Source organism: Ursus arctos, unplaced genomic scaffold (genome assembly GCF_023065955.2).
Source record: "Ursus arctos isolate Adak ecotype North America unplaced genomic scaffold, UrsArc2.0 scaffold_12, whole genome shotgun sequence".
NCBI classification, from domain to species: Eukaryota; Metazoa; Chordata; class Mammalia; order Carnivora; family Ursidae; genus Ursus; species Ursus arctos.
Genome location: NW_026622786.1, coordinates 72,990,156 through 73,008,748, shown reverse-complemented (window position 1 = coordinate 73,008,748; position 18,593 = coordinate 72,990,156). Strand labels below are relative to the sequence as shown.

The following is an 18,593-nucleotide window of genomic DNA, read 5'->3' as shown; positions in this document are numbered from 1 at the left end:
TTTCCTGTTCCTAGAGCGGTCTTGACCCAACTCGACCCTTGGGTGTGAGCTCCCACTCTAGGTTCTTTACCTTCTCCCACCGTCAGGAATTGTAACGTGACTCCAGAATTAAAAACCAAGGGAAGAGTCCCAGCCTGTGCCCCTCCAGGAGCTTGAGCCCCTGAGTGGTGGTGTCCATGCTGCTGGTAGTGACTGGTGGTGTGGGGTCATGACAATATGGCGACAGAAGAGGCACTGGGAAGTAGAGGGAAGCTGACAGTGATGGTGTTGCATCGTGGTGACGGTGACAGGATGCTTCTGGGTTGCCAACGTGGCAACACTGATGGAGCTGACCCGGCGGTGGCCAGGGCTTGTTCGTGTAGTGATGGCGGAGATGGCGTTGGGGCAGGGACAGGGACAGTGATGACGGTTGTGGCGCTGGCTGTGGCGTCTCTGAGGCTGCTGGTGACGGGGCTGTTGGAGGTGTGGGGTCGGGGCGGGGGAAGGGAATGCCACCACGCTCTGCTGCCTCTGCTGGCTTCAGGATCCCCCCCAGGAGGGGCCCCCCCAAACATCTGCTAGGTTATGAGCGATCACGGAGCTGGCAGGGCTGTGTAGCTGCGGGGCGGCTGCCTCAGGGAAGAGTGCTCTGTGCCCTCCCCCCCCCACCAGAGACGAGCAGCCCAGCTGCTCAGGGGCAGGAACTCACCCACGTGCAGGCGCAGGTCTCGGGGCTTCTGCCGAGAAGCTTGTGAGGTAGAGGTGCGGGCGGGTGGAGAGCCCGCGGGGCCAGCCCCGAGCCTGGGCCGCGTTCGCCCGCTGAGGGGCTGCCCGGCCCGGCCGAGGCCCATTTCCCTGGCAGCGCTGACTGTGGCGGTGACTCGGCCTGGCCCGGGGACCGTCTCCTGGTGGGTGAGTGTCTCGGGGGGCCCGAGTCTGGGGCCCCCTCGTATTCGGGGGGCGGATGCGCTCTAGAGGGCAGTTCCCTTCCCAGGGGGCGGGAGGTGAGAGGAGACAGCTCGAGTCTTGGAGACCCACAAGGGAGAGGGCCCGTCTGGGGGCCAGGCGGGCTGGGGGCGGAGGCCTGTGGCTCTCGGGCCGGTGAGTGTCGCTGGGGAGACGAGTCGCTTTTGGTTAGTGAGTGTTTGTGGGTCAGTGGTGGGCGGCTGCCTGCTTCTTTGCTTGGGGACCATAGCCTTCTTGGGGACACAGCCTTGGAGCTCAGGGCTGAGCCTGTGTCCTTCTCCACAGGGCCCGAAGGGGCTGGTCCCAGCCGGGGGAGGCACAGGGCGCTTTGGCTGGACGTGGAGCAAATGCCGGCTGCCAAGTGCTCGGCTTCCGAGCTGCCCCGCGTGGCCTGGCTGCCGGAGGAGGCGTCTGGGGGCTGAGGGCCGGGACCGGGGGAGGAGTCTGCCGGCAGCGGGGCCGGTGGGCCAGGCAGGGGTGCCTCTGAGGCCGGGCCCGATGGCTCGTCCTGGCTCTCCTCTTCGTCCTCATCCTCGTCTTCGTCCAGGTCCGAGTCCGAGTCCGAGTCCTCCAGGTCTGAAAACTGGTGCTCCGCCACGGCCTCTGAGCCCTCTCGCCCTTCTGAGTCCTGGAACGGGTCATCACTGGTTCCTGAGGGGTGGACACAGGAGAGCCCGGGGTCACAGCCGGCCCCACGCGCCACCCTCTGTGCCCATGTCCTTGTTTGCAAACCAGGCCTGGTAGCTGCGGCCTGAGCTTGTGGAGAGGATGGGGCCACGACAGGTATGGGAACACTTTGTAAAGAATCTCAGTGAACAACAGTTACCTTGTATCTACCCTGTGCCAGGTTCCTTCTAAGACTTTCGTCTAGTCCTCAAATGATCTCGTGAGGTCGGCACTGTTCTTATCTTCATGTTACAGAGGAGGGAACCAAGGTAAGCAAGATTAAGTACCTTGCTCAAGTAAGATAAGTCCTAGGGCTGGGACTGAACCATAGCAAATGAGACAAGCCTTGTTTTTAGTTTGTCTCTTCACTAGGATTTCCGTGCTGGCTCCCCCCTGAGCCAGGGAAGTCACCTTGCTGTGTTGTCAAACGGATGAGACAGTCTTACCTCCCTCACGGGGTTGGCCGGGAGGAGTGAACACACACCTGGCACAGAGAAGTGGCTGAAATAATTATGGCCACTCAACATGTTCATGAAGAGATCTCTTCTGGACACAGCAGAAAGGCTGGCCGGCCCAGCAGCATCGGCCGTAGTCCGCCTAAACACACATCTGCCACCATGGCCTAGCACCATCGGGCAGGTGGCAGGTCCTGGCCTCTGGGCTAATCTGGCCTCAGACTGCGGAGCAGGGTCCCATCCCCCCTGCTCTTGTCCAGAGGACCTATTGCCCTTGCAGAGCTCCTGCTGCTCCCAGCCAGGAGGGAATGGAGCTCTGGAATACCTCTGGGTCTGGCTTCTGGTGGGGCAGCCCCAACCAGCTGGGTCACTTTTAACATGACACCAGTCCAGTGTGGGCATCTGTGAAATGGGCAGCAGTCAGGACTCTAGGGAGAGCTCTGCTAACATCTGGCCCACCCGTCAGGCTCCTGAGGGTTTGGGTCCTGCCGGGCGTATCGCCCGGCCCACCACTTCACTCCGACACACCAGCACCCGTTTCACCACCGACCAAGAGAGCTGGACACACAAGCTGACTCGGACCACGGGTGTAGCCGGGCTTCCAAACCCCACCATGCCCTGCGGCCCTGGGGCTTGAAAGCCTAGTGTTTATGCTTCTGAGTGCTCAGCATGCAGCAGCAGGACGACGCATGGAGTAGATGACGGTGGGTCAAAAACCACGGGGTGGAACTGGGGTTGGCTTGTGAAGGACAGGCCAAGGGAGCAAGGGCAGGGTCTCCTGGCAGCAGGGAGCAGAGGGAAAGGCAGGAGGGATGTGGAAGGGGGGGTATGCAAAACACATAGCTGCAGTATCCCAGGCCCTGCCTCGGACCTATTTCAGACCCAGCAGTTAACTAGCCTCACCCCTGATTTACATATGGGGAAATCCAGGCCCAGAGGGGGCAAGGGCTTCCTCCCCAAGATCAGCCAGGGAGTCGTGGCTGAGTCAGGACTCAGGTTTATAACGCTTGCATTATTACACTGCCAGTATAAAAATGATGTTTATTCACTGAGAAGCAGGAAACGGTCTGGGTTTGGATCCCAGCTTGACCCTTCCTTGCTGTCTGATGTTGTATAATTGGCTTTCTCTCTCTATGTTCGGTTTCCTCATCTGTAAAATGGGAGTAAAAGCAATAAAAGCCACCTCATGAAGCTGCTGGGAGGATCGTGAGAGTCTGACACATAGTAAGTACCCAATAAAACCTAGCAAGTATCTCAAGCACCCCAGTACCTCAAGCAGATGGTCAGCGTTGCAAGCATCTCGAGGTTGATGGTCAGAGGGGGAGTTCTACTAGTGTGGGAGAGTCAAGACCGGTGTCCCCTGATATCCAGCAGGGAAGGCTCCGAAACAGCCTCTTTATGGATGAGGACGTAGGCCCAGAGTGGCCGGCCCTAGGCACTCAGGGCAGGAATGATGGAAGCCAAGGGTCCCCTGCCCAGAACAGGGTTCTTCAGGCCCCTCACACCTGGGCTCCTGCAGGGCTGTATAGGATGCCCTTGCCCGGGTGGCCCGTTCCCAGTGCCCCTCATGGCGCTGCCAGTCCACTGCTGGGATCACCGGCAAGGCTCCATCCACAAAGCCCAGCCAGCTCCAGGCCTGGACCAAGGAGGAGATGCAGAATGAAGCCTGCGAGGGCACCGAGGGGGTCTGGCCACACGGTGGCGCTGGTGCTCAACGTCCTCACTGTCAGGGGCGGGGCTGCGGCGGGGACCTGGCCACAGGGAGGCAGTGGTTCCTAGGCTGTGCTCCCCAGTGCCACTTGGTGTCCAGCAGACAGGCTCCTCCCTGAACCTTCCTCATCACCACGGGAAGTGGCAACTCCGTCCTTCCAGTTTCTGAGGCCATAAACCTCAGACTCATTCTTGGCTCCTTTTTGCTCATGCCACCAGGAGTCCCCCGTCGTGGTAGCAAAACCTGTCGGCTCCACCCGCAGAATATTTCTAGAACCCTACCACTTCTCCCCACCTCCACCCAGTCCAAGCCAACGTGCGCTCGGCCTGATAACTGCCTCCAGCCACACCCCTTCTTGACCGTCTTCTGCACACGGAGTCACTGAAAGTTGGGGGATGTTACCCCACTGCACTGCCAAGTCCATCCCTTGACCTTCATGGCCCTGTTCTCTGAGTTCATCTCCCCCCACTCGGGTCCTCAGGGACTCTGCACCTTCTGTTCCCTCTGTGGGGAGAGCCCTTCCCCATACCCCCTCCCCGCACCCTCCACCAGCTTCCTGACCCCTCCCTTCACATTCTCTGCTCACTACCAGAGTGAACCCTCCCCACATCTTCCAGCCCCTCACTCACATTTTTGCTTCCTACTCATTGGCCCTGTCCTATCCCGCATATGTTCACTGCCCTGCTCCCTTCGAGAATGTAAGCTTCCAGAATAAAACATAGTTCTATTCACTGTGGGGTCTCCAGCAGCTCGAATAGGACCTGGGATAGGGCGGATGTTCAGTAATTATTTCTAGAATAAATGCACTGATTTTACCTCAAACAAGGTGGGACGGTTATCCTTTTTTTGTCTCATTGGGAAAACGAGATTGGGAGAGGGGCAGGGACTGGCCCTGGGTCCCTCCATGGGTGGTCGGTGTGGTGCCAGGGCAGGCTCTGGGCTCAGGCTCCTGCTCCCCCAGACCCAGCCCACCAGGCACTGGGGTGGTGTGCAGCCAGCGTTCTCGTGTGCCCTTGAGTGGCTGCCTTTACCTGCCTGAGCTGAACTTTCCTCGACTTGAAATGCGGCCACACAAGTTTCTACTGCTAGTTATGAGGACTCAGTGAGACAACAGGTGTAAATGGCCTAATGTACATTCTGGATAAGCCTGGTAACCCCACATTCTCATTTTAGCGGGAACAGCCCCAAGTTCACTGTGTTTAGTTCAGTAAAGGTGATTTATTCCATCTAAAAGGAAACATGCTTTAACTCTTTTGTAAGACTGTAAATAGATCTTGAAATCAGAAAAACAAAGACACACTCACGCACACACGCACCCATCTTTGTCACACTCTAAATCCTGATTCTATTTTAGGGAATCTGGTCAAAGGGTTGCTGCGTACAGGAGGAATGCCCCTGGCCTCCCTGACCCCCCCCTTGCTGGGGCGGGCAGGGGGAGACACCGCGCGTCCACCTGCCAAAGTCCCTCGGGCCTCCTCCCCAGATGCTGTGGCTGGCCAGGGCCTTGGACTCCCCTTCTCTGTTGGGTTTTTTCGGAAGAAGGCTCTCATGTGCCTCTTGCTGATGGAGGACTTTGGCCAGGGTGCGGTGCTGGGGACGTGGGATGAGATGGGGAGGTGACAGGGGCTGTCAGGTCTGGCTTTGGCTCCCTTGAAAGCTTCCCAAGTTCTAAAAGTCCCGGTTGTGGGGCTCATGCCCAGGGTGTGGCGGTGTGGGGCGCGGGCGTGGAGTGCATAAGAGTACGTACCTCCCGGCGTCACCGTGAGGATTTACGTGTTGACGCCGCGCCTGACGCGTAGTGGGTGCTCAGTCAACGTTGACTGCCACTACTCATGTGCTAGTTTATTCCACACACGTTCACTGAGCACCCGCAAGGCGTCAGGCCCGCCACCTCGTTGGTAGACGGTAAGGCACACTCACTAGGACAGCGCAGCCTGTACCGTGAGTGCGTGCAGAGGAGGGGACGATCGCTCCGCGACTTTAACCTTTATCTCCCATTGGGTGGGAAAACTGGAGGGAGGGCCTGCAAGAGGGAGAGGAGACAGCAGGGAGAGGAGGACAGAAGGAAGGGGAGGGCATGGGGGGCAGGGGGAGGAGCAGGCAGGGGAAGGGGGAGACAGCGAGGAGGGACGACGAGGGGGAGGAGGGAGTTGGCGGTTCCTTACCTTCTTCGGCTTCCAGCTCCTCCAGCACCCCTGTCTCTTGGCACTTTTTGCTGTGGGCCTTCGACTTCATGTGCTTAGTCAGATTCCCTGGAAAGAAAGAAGGGACTCAGGCTCGGCTACAGGGCAGGGGCCAGCGCAGGCCCGGGGCTCACAGACGCAGTGCCTGGCTGGCAGGCTGTGGCTTCGAAGACCCGTCAGGGCCCCGCTGTTTGCAGGGGCTGGGCAGGGGCCCGGATGTCCCTGCGCCCAGGTGCTCGGGCTGGAAGGAGCCCCACAGCTACGTTCAGGACGGTACCCAGGAGCTGGGGGAGGGCCGGGGAGGGGGCTGGGAGATGGCAGAGGGTGTAATGAGAAAGTGAGATGCTGGTCAAAAAACAAACAAAAAGGAAATTAAAAAGACAACTCATGTGGAATAGGTTTTTCCCGCTTTGGGTTCAGCTCTGGGCCCAGGAGCTAGTGACCCTCACTGAGCAGGAGTTTTGGCCTTCTCAGATGCCCGGATGCCCCGAGGGCCCCTGTTAACCGACGTGCTGGATGGGTACTGAGGATGCCCTTCCGACGGAGGCCACGCATAGGGCCGCCCGCAAGGTTTGGGAAGAGGAACCAGGGCAAAGTCACTGTTAGAACAGAGAAAGAGCAGAAGGTACAGGGAAGTCAGCTGGACAGGGACCTGTGAGCCACCAAGCTGGGGCCCAAGCCCTGCCTTCCTTGGAGAAATCATGTTCTCGGCTTTGTTTGCCCCCGGGCCACTGTGCCGTGCAGACCCAGGCAGGGAGGGCTGGGCAAAGCCTCTGCCCACTGCATCCCTGACTCGGCCCTAAGCGGTCCGTCCAGCCCCCCCGGTTGTTGAGCAGGGTAGCAGTTCTGTGGGATCGGGGGCCAGGGAGCGATACCTCAGTTCTCCCCTAGGCGTGCATAGCGCGTCACAGGCCATAAACCTCTGTGGCAGGGGCATCCTGGGAAGGAGAGGCAGGGCACCCCAGTCTGCCCTGGAGGATGCAGGCCAGATGCCTCAGGCTGCTCCTTTGGGCTCGGCAGACACCCCCAAATCCTGATGGTCTCACCGTGGCCCTGCAGATCGCTACATTTGCACACGATCGTTCATATAATAATTGTAAGCACCCTGAGTCAGGTGCTCCGTCTCTCTGAGTTTATTAATTGGCAAGTTTGAATAGATAGATGGAAGAGAGAAGAATGGACACTTGAACAGATGCACAGAGAGACTTGTGGGTGGGTGGATGGATGACGGATGGATGGATGGATGGCTAAGTGGGTAAGAGGAAAACAGGTGTGAAGGAAGAACAGGAAGAATATGGACAGATGGACAGGACACTGGATGGTTAGATAAGCAAATGGAGAGACACACAGGGATAGATGGTTAGATGAGAAACCTGATGGAAGGATAGTTGGAAAGTGGGCTAATAAACAGATGGGAAGTGGGAGAACTGGAGAGGAGGAGAGAGGCAAGGGTGAATGGGAAAGTGGCCAGTTGGGCTGCACGGGTGAGGAGTTGCGTGCAGGAGGGACAGACAGGAGGATAAAAGACTGGGCAGGTAGATGGAAGGATGGATTGGTGGGAGGAGAGAAGTGAGAACAGGGGGAACAGACAGGATGAGAGAATAAATGGAAAGTTACATGGATAGGAAGACAAACTAGGAGATTGGAGAAATGGATAGACGGGAGGACAGATGGATGGATGGGTGGGTGGGTAGGTGAATAGGACAGAGTCCACGGGTGAACCAGAGGGTGCTTCCTAATCATTCTGAGAATTTTAAGGAATTTGTAGGGTTTTGCTGAGAGGGTGATGGGAACCTTAACCCGGGATTCCCTGAGGTATGCAGGTCAAGGACAGCAGGGATGGAAGAGGACTTGTTTCTTTCCTCTTTCTTCCCTTTATTCCCAGTCTGTGGCTGTACCCTTCCCCACTCAGATTTTCCTCCTATAACCAGTCAGAAAACTAGATCTTTTACTCCTGGCCAAAGAGAAAGCGGAGTCATAACTTCCAGAGGCATTCTGGGGCCAGAGGGTCCCCAAAGATCCCTATCTAACCTGGGGGGCCTCTGCCCTGTCATGAGCGAGTAAAGCTTGGGTAGGATGTGAAGGGCTGGGAGGGCAGCTTCCACAGGCCAGAGATGTCAGTGGTCCCCTGAGGTTCTGGGACCGGCCCGCTGTCCCCTGATGCCCCAGACCACAGAGGACTGTGCACACTGCTCGTTCCGGCTAAGACATTATTTTCTATACATGTTCCTTCAGGAAGGGTTAGGTCTCTTTTCCACCAAGTTAGGTGCCGAGAACACATGGGTGTGCAATCACCATGCATGGGCAATGCTCTCCTCATCGCAGAAGCAAATGCTGGAAGGAACCTCACAGAGCATGGAATCCAAGCGCCACCAGGCCCGGGGTGGGCGGAGGGTGGTTTCTCGCTTCTGCTCTAACTCTGGGCCCCGGGGCTGGTGATGCCATTAGACACGATTACTGACTGTCTGGGTGGCTGGGATGCCACGGGAGGGCTCCGGCTGACCAGCACAGTGAACCTGCCAGCCCAGGCCCCCTGTTAGCACAGAGCCCCATCGAGAGCCAGGTTTCGGGCTCCAGGGGGCTTGCTTGCTCCACGCTGGCAGAGTCGACCCAGGCTGATCTAGGAGCTTGCCGGCTCGGGTCTGAGTCTGGGCTCTGCCGCCTGCTAGCTGCGCGCTCTTGGGCAAGTTTCTCAACCTTTGGAGCCCCCACCGCTGCAACTCTGAAGTCATGCCGACCTCTCAGGGGTGCTGGGAGGAGCTGGTGGGCCAGTGCAGGGAGAGGGCAGCAGAGCGTGCCTGGCAGAGCGCAGACGCTTGCCTCGTGGAAGCCCCTTCCCTCCCGCGCCGGGAACCCACCCCCGCCTGGGTGACCACCACGCTGTCCTGAGTGCCAGAGACTCTGCCAGGAGCCATGCTGGCTGTGGAGGACAGGAGGCCAATGGCTTCACTCCGGTCTGGGCTCAGGGGCTCCCAGGAGAAGGAGCTGGTGGCCCCTGGAGGCTGCAGGGAGGAGTCGGGTGGTCTGAGGGGACTCTGCTGGGACAGGCCGTGTGGTGTGGGTGACAGGAGACGAGGCTGGCTGAGCAGTCCTGAGTGTTACCCAGTGCCCTCCCTGACCTTCCCTCCCTGGGCCTCTTCTGTGGATGGAGGGAGGTGTACCCCAGGGTGGCAGGCGTCTTTTTTTGGCTCGGACTCCATTTCTCTGTCAAGGGGCAGAGCCTTGGCTTGCCTGGCAGAGTTCACAGCTTCTCACAGTCGTGCCAGCCCCCACCCGAAGCCCCACAGTCCTGGAATGAAGGAGGAAAGGCGAGCGGATGGAAAATGATGAGTGTCTGGAAGAGGGTTGGGACCTCTGCCGAGGGCACCAGCCAGTGACTCTGCCTCATTCAGCTTTGACCCCCTGCCCTCCTTCCGCTCCCCTGCAGGCCTGACGGACTGACGCCTGCCCACAGCTGTCATCGCTGTCCCCTGCGGCGACCGGTGCAGGGGCCTGTACGCGGCACAGCCACCCCGCTGGTGTCTGGGAACCATCTGAGAAGAGGAAAGGGGACCCCCAGACCTCCACGGGGACATGCTGGCAGCCTTTCCCACGCGACTCCCTGAGACGCCTCGGCTCGCGCCCAGGGGCCCGAGTACAACGTCTAACACAGAGACGGAGACACAGACGGGCAGACAGAGACGGACAGGGAGGGCTCCCCGGGCCTGGGCGCAGCCAGGTGGTGGCGAGGTAGGGTCCTGGGGGCCACCAGGCCCAGCCGGAGCCCACGGGGGAGCGGGGAGGGAGGGGATGGCAGCCTGAAGGCAGCCGCGGCCTGAGCGGAGGCACCCTAGGTTCCTGAGTGATGCCCAAAGGCCCGCCCCTCCAGGAGGACACATGACCCTCAGCGTCCTGCTGCTTCCCTCCCTCCCGCGTACGGAGAGAGCCCAGGGCAAGTGGCCTCTGCTGCAGCTTGCCGCCGCCCAGCCCCGACCGGCCCCTCTCTGCAGTCACAGAGTTTGAGATGCCACCATTTCGGATTTGCTTACTGCTTTGGCTCTGAGGGAGCTGTCTTCCGGAAGCCTCTATGAGCATTCGAAGAGAGCTCAGAACACTCCCTGATCACTGGTTGAGAACACAGCCTCCTGGACCCGGCCTCCGGAGCAGTGTGGGCAAGCCTGCACATCCAGGACTCCACGCCCCCGGCATGCGGGGTGTCTGCAGCCCCTCTGCTCAGGTTATGCCCTCTGGCCCCTCCAGGGCTCTGTGCCAGCTCAGAGGGACCCAGGAAGGAACCGCGGATAGGCTTGGCATGGCCTCCAATGAAAAGAACTCTGGAAAAGAGATGTTCCTGCCAGGGACCGAGGCTTTTCTCTCCAAAAAGGCAGGGTGAACTTAACAGGGACCCCTCCTTAGAGAGACTGCTCTGGCTGGGAACTTAGCTAAATGGGTTTTTCCAGTCTCACATGGCAGGGGGAAGGCTCCCCGAGATGGTTCTCTGTGCACTGGGCACAGGTGTGCTCCGGACGGCCCTGGGCTGGGGCGTACTCGCAAGCCTGGGCTCCTCACGCTGAAAGAACAGGGTGGGCCCCTGGACACAGCCTGGAAACAGGGGCAGCAGTTGTGACCCACTCTGGAGACCACTGGATCGGCCACCTGATTTTGCCACTCCTTCCAGAGAAGGGGGGATCTGCTCACGGAGAAGAAGATGATGGGGGTGATGCCTGAGGTAGGAGTCCTGGGTTCTCATTACAGCTCTAGTGTTAACAATCACTTGGTTTGGGGGGACCTGCTTTCTTCACCTTTAAAAGTATTTTGGACAAGAGGCTTTTTACTCTGTTAAATTGTCAGTCAATTATTCCCACCTCTCTTTTTCCATAACGTTCCACTGGGCACCTAAGGCCAGAGGGAGTGGGTGGGACTATAGGGGACAGAGTGGGGACAGAGCCCACATCCAGGGCCAAGGCACGCTGGGCCGTGCTGCCTTGGACATGGCAGGGCTCTGGGGCTAGGTGCACCCATGACGCAGGGGCCAGGCTCCAGGCCTAGCTGTCCTCTCTGGGGACCCTTTGCAACATCGTTCATGAGGTGCCGAGAGAGAAGAAGATCAGAGAGAGAAAGTGGGAGGGAGGGTGCCTCCATGCACCCAAAACCTAGGTGGGAAAGTCTGAGGTCCACTGAGAAGGATGGCTAGAGGACAGAGGAGGGCAGGGGTCGGTGGATGGGGTCAGGAGAGCAGAGATGGAGCTCGGTCAGAGAGGGGCCATGAGCCAGGGGATGTGGTAAACTGTCCCTGGACCCAGTCGAGAGAGAGTGGAGGGGGCCAGCAAGAAGAGGAGGAAGAGGGTAAGGCTGGCGAACTCCACAGGGCTCGGCCCCACCTCTCTGGCTGGGAACAGCTTGCCCAACAGAAGAAAGGTCAACACATGGCAAAGCTGAATCTGCCCTAGGGTTCTGTCCGCGGAAACGCCACCTGGCTCCAGTGGGGGCCGGCACGGAGGCCCCCAGATTGGCTCAATGGAGGAGGCAGGACCCTCATGCCCAAACCCTGACCCAAGAATCTGCAAAGCACAAGAGGCTAAAGTCACCAGGGGGGTCGAGAGCCCCAGGCCTTCCTCGGCTTCACCCCTGTCCCTCCGCTCAGCTACCAGGAAGCGATGTGCAAGCAGCCACGTCTTCCCTGCCTGGCCTGCGGGAACAGTCCACGCCGCACGCAGGGAGCAGCCCGGTCCAAGTCTCAGGGACTCGGTCCCCCTTGTTCACATGAGGGTCCGGGCAGCTGCAGCGGGACCCTCCTTCCCTTCTCAGATGCCTGCCAGGGCCTGTGCGGAGCGTGCCGCAGGGCGCGGCTGGGGCCGGCAGGTGCGGGCTGCCAGCCCAGGCTGGGGGGCGAGTGGGCCGGTGCTGAGAGCTGCAGAGGAGCCGGGTGGGTGGGCAGGAACATGGTCTGAGTGGTGAGGCAGGTGGAGGCAGGGGCTCTGCCATGAGAAGTGACCATGCGAGTGTGCTAAGTGGCTCGGAGTGGAATGGATTTCCAAACGCAAGAGTGGTGGTGACAAGTGTGGATGCTGGAGCTCTCCAGCTCAGTGGATCAGGGCTAAGGAGACATGCAGCAGGACGGGGTGAGGAGAGACCGTCCAAACCAGGAACCGTGTGCAAGAGCGCCACCTGGCGGCGGGGGCAGCACGCAGGTGGAGGAGCCGTGTGGGATCCAAGAGCACAGGCTGGGGCAGCCAGCGGGCACCACGGCCCAGTCTGGAGCCGGCCGGCTGCTCTGCCCCTGGGGAGCCCAGGCAGTGTTGGGGTGGGGGGCAGGCCCCAGGCAGAGCGGTCCAGGCCCCTGAGCTCTGCGCTAGGGCTTCCAGAGGAGAGCTCCCTGCAGTGGGCCGGGGCAGCGCTCCAGCTGACTGTCTCTTACCTTTGGTTTTAAAAGCAAAGTGACAGTGCTTGCACACATAGGGCCGGACGTCAGTGTGGGTGCGGATGTGTTTCTTCAGCATGCTGGGCTTCTTGCAGCGAATTCCACACTCCTCACAAACATATTTCCCTCGGCCGCGGCCTCGCACATAAACATACTCTTCGTTTGATTTGTACCTATGAGCAACAGGCGTCATGGTAAAGGAAAAACAAAGGAGGAGAAGAGGCTGGTTCCCACCTCAGAAGATGGACACGCTTCCTAGCCGCCTCCAGCCCTTCACGGATGTTGGGCGAACCAGAGAGAGCCGCGTGGGGGCAGGGGGTGCCGTCGCCCTGGGGATCCGCCGCGGACCCCTTGCACCTGCCCTGCCCTCGGCCGGGTACGGCTGCCCCTGTCTTCCCTCTGGAGGCAGCAGACCCTGTGCTTCCTGCCGGGAGGTGAAGCCACAGGTTCACGGAGGGCCTCTGCTCCAGAGCCAGCCTTGGCCCCGGCCTCTGCCCGCAAAGGACAGCAGAGCGACAACGCGAGTGACAGAGGGAGCAGCCACACTCTAGCGGCTCCCGTTTGCCAAGGGCTCATTCTGTGCTGGGCATTTCACACGGATTACACCACGAGCACGAGCCCTTAGGAGCCTGAGGCTCCGACTCCCACAGCCAGAGAAGCATGACCTAGGATCTGCACCTGCCTGCTCCAAGGCCTGTCCACCTCCCAGGAGTCTGCTCGGCCGCCACCTGGACACTGGCGTCGGGGAGGTGTGAGGGACCAAGCGTCAGAAACCAGGAGCCCGGCGCGCTCTCCCGACCGCATCTCCGGGGGAGCTGTGAAGCTCTTGGGACCGGATTCCAGCCACCTTGCTCGCAGGGATCCCCCGGGGTCACTGCCTCAGGGCCCAAAGCGTTCCTAGGCAGCTCCTGGGGCAGCCAGCCCCCTGCCAGGCCTCGGGGCCACCAGTGCTCTTGGACCTGAACCAGAATGTTCTTATTTCCATCTACAAGGAAGCCCACAAGGCTCCTCATCCAAGCTCCTCATCGAAGCACCTCGCTGGCCTCTGGCGCTATAGACGTGCTCGTCTCCTGACCGGCGCGGGCGAGGCTCTGGCAGGGCCACGGCGGGGGGGGGGGGGTGGCGGAGTTCCTGGTGTGATTCCAGGAGAAGAGCCTTCCGACGCATGAGGCCAGGGGCTCCGGTGGCACGGGCGCCTCAGGGGAGGTGCGGCCTCTCGGGCCCGCCCCCGGAACCCAGCAAGAGGCCCGCCTGTGCCCCACACCCACGCTGCACAGCAGGTCCCTGCCCGGGGGCCGTGGCACTCGAACTCGGGCCGGTGCAGAGGGGCAGGGAGGTGGCTGGGAGAGGGGGAGGCAGTTAGGACGGCAGCTGGGACTCAGTCCTACTCTCCTTAGGGGCGGGCAGCTTATGGCTGAGAGGATGTCACAGGATGACCTGAAAGAGGGGACTCTACGGGAGGGAGCCAGCAGGCAGTGACAGAGCGAACACATCACACACACACCACCTCCCCGCTCTCACTCAAGCACACACTCTCACCTCTACTCACACACACACGTATACACACACACACTCTCACACTTGCACTGCCGTCTGCAAGTCCCTGTGGACCCTGTTTTTTGTCAGCTCAGTTTTGGCCAACGGATGCCTCTCCTGTCGTCTAAAATCGCCTTTTCTTCTCCTCACAGGCCCTGACCGGCCAGTGGCGGGCACCCTGTTCTCGGGTGAGGGGCCAACTTTCACTCAATCTGGGGCAAAGTGACATCTTGTGCTCAAGGGGAGGAAGTGAAGGCCGTGGGTGTGGCGGGGAGAACTCAGTCTTGTCGCTGTTATGAGGAGCCCCCCTATGGACAAACAGGAGATGCCTGTCTCGCAAGGACAGAGGTTCCCCCTCATGCAACAGGACGCCTGGACCCAAACCAGCTACCCACACCCGGATTTTAATTCCTAGGTCCCTCTGCAGCCCCCGGGACCCATTCTAAAATGGAGCAAGCACCCTTTTCCCAGCTGGAGAAGAAAGAAGCAAGGATGGCTTGGTCGATTCTTGGCACTGGAGGCTTGGCCACCACCTGGCCACTAATCTCCACTCGGCCTTGCTTGGCGGGTCCATGACACCCCCTCCCCTCCAACTTCGCATGACCAAGGCGTCCCTCAGTGTGCCCCCGACCTCCACCCCACCGCGGCGCCGGGCACTGGGAGCTAGACCCACCACCACTCTGACTGTCCTGCGTCTGGGCTCCGCACAGGCTCAAGCCGACTCCGAGTCAGCTACCAGTCTGTCTCCCCCGCACGTCTTCCTCCACAGCAAGCTTAGATGACAAGTGGTCTTCCCCAGCTCACGCTTACGTGTGTGTATACACACATGCACGTGCACCCACATACACACACAGAAAAATCTGTTTGAACCTTCGAGGGTTGTGCCTTGACCATGGAAGTTGTGTGTAACCTGCTGGGGAGCACAAGGGGGCTTGGAGGGGCCAGGGAGGATGGGGAGAGATGGAGGCAGGAAGGGAGGGTACTCCAGGCAGGGACCAGGAGCAAAGGCAAGAGGTGTTAAAAGGCCTGCCAGACTTGGTGGGGGAGAGCGGATGAGGTGGGATGGGCAGGACGGACTGGATCACCATCCCCGCCGGCCCTGAATGCTGTGCTGAGAAGTTTAGAGTTGATCGAAGTTGTCGTAAAGATAAAGTCTCAGAGAGAAGATGCTTCCCTGGCACCACGGGGAATGGTCTGGAAGAGGAGACACTTCGAATCCCTGCAAGAGGCCTGTGTTCTAGGACAGGCGGCCATCTGGATGGGGTAGGGGTCACAATGAGGCAGAAACCAAGATGGAAGTTTGCAACTTGGCTGGCTCAAGTGACACCATCTGCGGGCTTGGAGGGGAGCGATGCAGGACCCCCGGCCTTTGCTGAGTGTGAGACACTCATGAGGAAGATGTGACGAGATGCCCAGGACACAGCTGGAAATCCTTGGGACTCACGACGGGACATGTGGATTTCTGGGGAGGAAGACGACTGAGCAGGAGAGGATTGAAAACGAGAAGAGGGCAGTGTGAGGGTCTAGGAGGCTCCCCCATGTGAGGGCGGACAGAACGACAGCCCCAATACCCACCCCCAAGCTGCGACTTCCTGGGATGTCAGGAGGTTTGGGAGCCAGGAGAACGGGGCTGAAGCGGACAGCAACCAGCTGATCCAATGTCATGGAGGAAGATGGTTCCTGAAGGGCCCCAGGACTTGAAGAGCATGGTCCTGGCTAAATGGCCCGGAGCCTGTGACCTCCCTGCTCCTTGAGGGCTGAGACCAGGATTCGTACAGCTCAACTGCTTTGCGGCTCCCAAAGGGCCCAGCCCAAGGACAGGCATGGGCAGCTGGCCAGTGTGGGCTGGGTCCTCCTCCTGCCTGGGGCCATCCTCCCAACCAGCTCAGGATCAGCCTCTCCTTCCCTAGCAGCTCCACAGCCTCTGCCTTCTGGCATATTCCACCATCATGGACCGCACGCTCAGTTCAATCTTGTCACCAGTCAACCAAACAACCTCAAAGCCTCGCTGGACCCCAACCCACTCCAGCTACTGCTCCCTCTGCTTTCTTTCTCAGCCCAAGCCAGGAAAGGGCAGCCCACGCTTGCTGTCCCTGCCTCCTCACCACCCCCGCTCCTGAACCCCCGCAATTCAGCTTCCCTGGCCAACTGTCCTTGCCAAGGTCACACGTTGCTAAATCCAAAGGACGGTTGCCTTTTCCTGTCTGCCCTTTTGCCCGCTTTCTAGAGGCTCCTGCTTAGCTTGGTGACCCTTCTCTGCAGGCTCCTTCCTTACCCCTTTCCCCTGGCTGCAGCCTGCACCCCCTCCCCTCACCCCTCCCCGGTGACCGCCTGTGCGCACGCCTGACTTGCCACCTGCACACTGACGGAGCCCCTGTTCTTTCCAGGTCTGACTTCCCTGATGTACCTCCAGATGTCCCCGCAGTCTCGCCTGGTGGCGTCAGGCACCTCAGGCCCCACAGGCCCACGTTTCTACGTCCCCCTCCAGGACCACCTCCCCTGGGTACCTGTCTCCATCAACACACGTGTGTAGCCAGCGAGGCCGGTGGCCGGGGCTTCCTCCTCTGCCTCCGCTGCCTTCACTGTTCATGCTCAGCCCATCACCACAGCCTGCCCGTGCTACCGCCCGAGTGTGGGCCAAGGACGCCCGCTTTCTGCCCACGCTAGTCCGGGCCACCATCCTCTCTCCCACACGGCATGTCCCTTCTTCACACGGCAGCCAGAGGGAGCAGGCTCTAACACGTGCAGTCATGCGGCTCCTCCCAGCCTGGGGGCAATGCTCCCCCATCTCCATCAGGATAAGGCCCTGTCCCTGCATGCGGGAGAGGAGCACAGAGGCCCAGGACTCCCCTGGCCCGGCTACCTCTCCAGAGCCCCACCCCCGGTACCTTCCCACCAACCATGCCAAACATCACTGGGGGGCTCAGAGTCCCTTTCCTCCAGCCTTCTGCCCTCCCCAGCATCACCCCCTCCACCTGACCGGCTCCTCTGCTCCTTTAGGGCTTTGCCGAAAGGTCCCTTCCTCTGGAACCCTCTCTTACACCTCTGAGCCTGGGGGCCCCACCTGTTCCTCCTTCACAGCACGGCCAAGCTGTGTGCACTGGGATGGCCTTCTTAACAAGTGTAGTCCCTGTTATCCCCACGAAGGAGGGGCCGCGGCCGTCTCAGCTCAGCCCTGGTCTATCCCCAGGGCTTAGCACAGCCCCTGACACCCAGCAATTGCTTGACACGCCTCAGCTGCCCATAAGAAAGCCAAACCAGACCTTCTTTCTGGGTCTGCTGTAATCAGACTCGCAGCCTTGACATCCCCACTGTAGGAGGCTAGAGCACGGCTCCGCGCAACGCAATGGTCTCCCCATGGCCAGGGCACATAGCCAGTCCCGCCTAGCCACGATGGACTGGCCGAACACTCTCCACTCCCTGGTAGGAACTCTTCTGCTCACAGGTCAGCACGAGACCCGGGTCCGAGTTCTGGCTCCTGCTCGAACTTGCTGGGTGACCTTGAGTATGTCATTTCCTGTTCCTTGGAAACAGTCGGTCTTCATTGCCCCGAGATACACCAAGCCCCATCACATGCCTGAGCTCAACTGGTCCTCAGCTTTATACCATTGTCCCCATTTTCCGAAAAAAAAACCAAGGCCCCAGGAGTTTCAGGGACATGGCCAAGATCAGCCAGTCAGCGATCTCCACGCCCTGAGCCCCATCCCTGCACAGACTTGCTGCACAAATACTTTTAGTTGATGTTGACCAAGGTTTCCTTAGCACTTTCCTTCTCCAGGATTCCCAGGGGCCTGTAACACTGCAGACAGACAAGAACACCATCATTCCCCACCCAGCCCTTCCTGAAAGGGCCGCCAGCACTGGGTGGGACCACAGGTGTTGACAGCAACAGAAAAATGCCTTGCAGAAAGCCAGGGCAGGAAACCAGAAAACCATGGTGGGGCCTCGAGGGGCACGATTCTGCCTCCCAGGTCTGCTGGCTCCTCCCCGTCCCCCCAAGGCTGCCCATGACCCAAGGGGAGAATGACCGGCCCCCGGCCAGTTCTAAGGCCACAGACAGCCCCCCACTGACAGGCCTGGGTGCCGCTGACTCACGGCTCACAGCTCCCGGGACAGGGAGCCATTCCTCTGAGCCCCACCACCTGCCTGTCTTCTGCTCCCCTGACAAGCCAGAGGTGTCAGCCAGTCTGGGAAATGTTTAGTTTTGTTCTTAAAGAAAAATAGCTATTTCTGTGGATGCCAGAATGTCTTGGTTAGAGGGACCTCGAGACCAGACAGCTTGACGACCTGAGGCCAGAGTCATGTTGGCCATACAGCAAAGGGGCTGTGCGGAGCAGGGCTGGTCTGACCATGGCTGCAGCACTGGGCGTCCTAGACCCCTCCCTCCCCGATGCAGCTTTTTGGTTCTGCTGCTTTAGGTCAAGCAAAGAGCAAGGCTGCCAGGAGGGGTGTGGAGCTGCCAGAATCTTTCAGGTCTGGTTTTTTTCTTAAGCTGCAACTGTCAGACTCCTGGACTCGAAGGAAAAGAAAAAGAAGCCCACGCAACCCCTCGATCCGGGGGTCTTATTATATTCCACCGATAGAGAAGAAAACAGAACCAGAGAGGTCGAGCGTCTTGCCACAGTTACAAGGCAGCTACAGAGTGGTGAAGCAGAGCTTGGAGCCCAGGGCTGACCCCAGGGGTCTGACAGAGGACA

At 59.8% G+C, this 18,593-nt stretch overlaps 1 protein-coding gene across 1 annotated transcript in view; it reads right to left on the bottom strand.

The window, feature by feature from the left end:
- The window catches only part of HIVEP3 (HIVEP zinc finger 3), a 451,731-nt gene that overhangs the window by 5,186 nt on the left and 427,952 nt on the right, over positions 1-18,593 (bottom strand). Inside the window, exons 7-9 of the mRNA XM_026498358.4 lie at positions 12,358-12,533; positions 5,943-6,029; positions 689-1,596 (exon numbers count right to left, since the gene is read on the bottom strand). Of these exons, the coding sequence (XP_026354143.4) occupies positions 689-1,596; positions 5,943-6,029; positions 12,358-12,533 (1,171 nt within the window). The remainder of the gene's footprint in view (positions 1-688; positions 1,597-5,942; positions 6,030-12,357; positions 12,534-18,593) is intronic.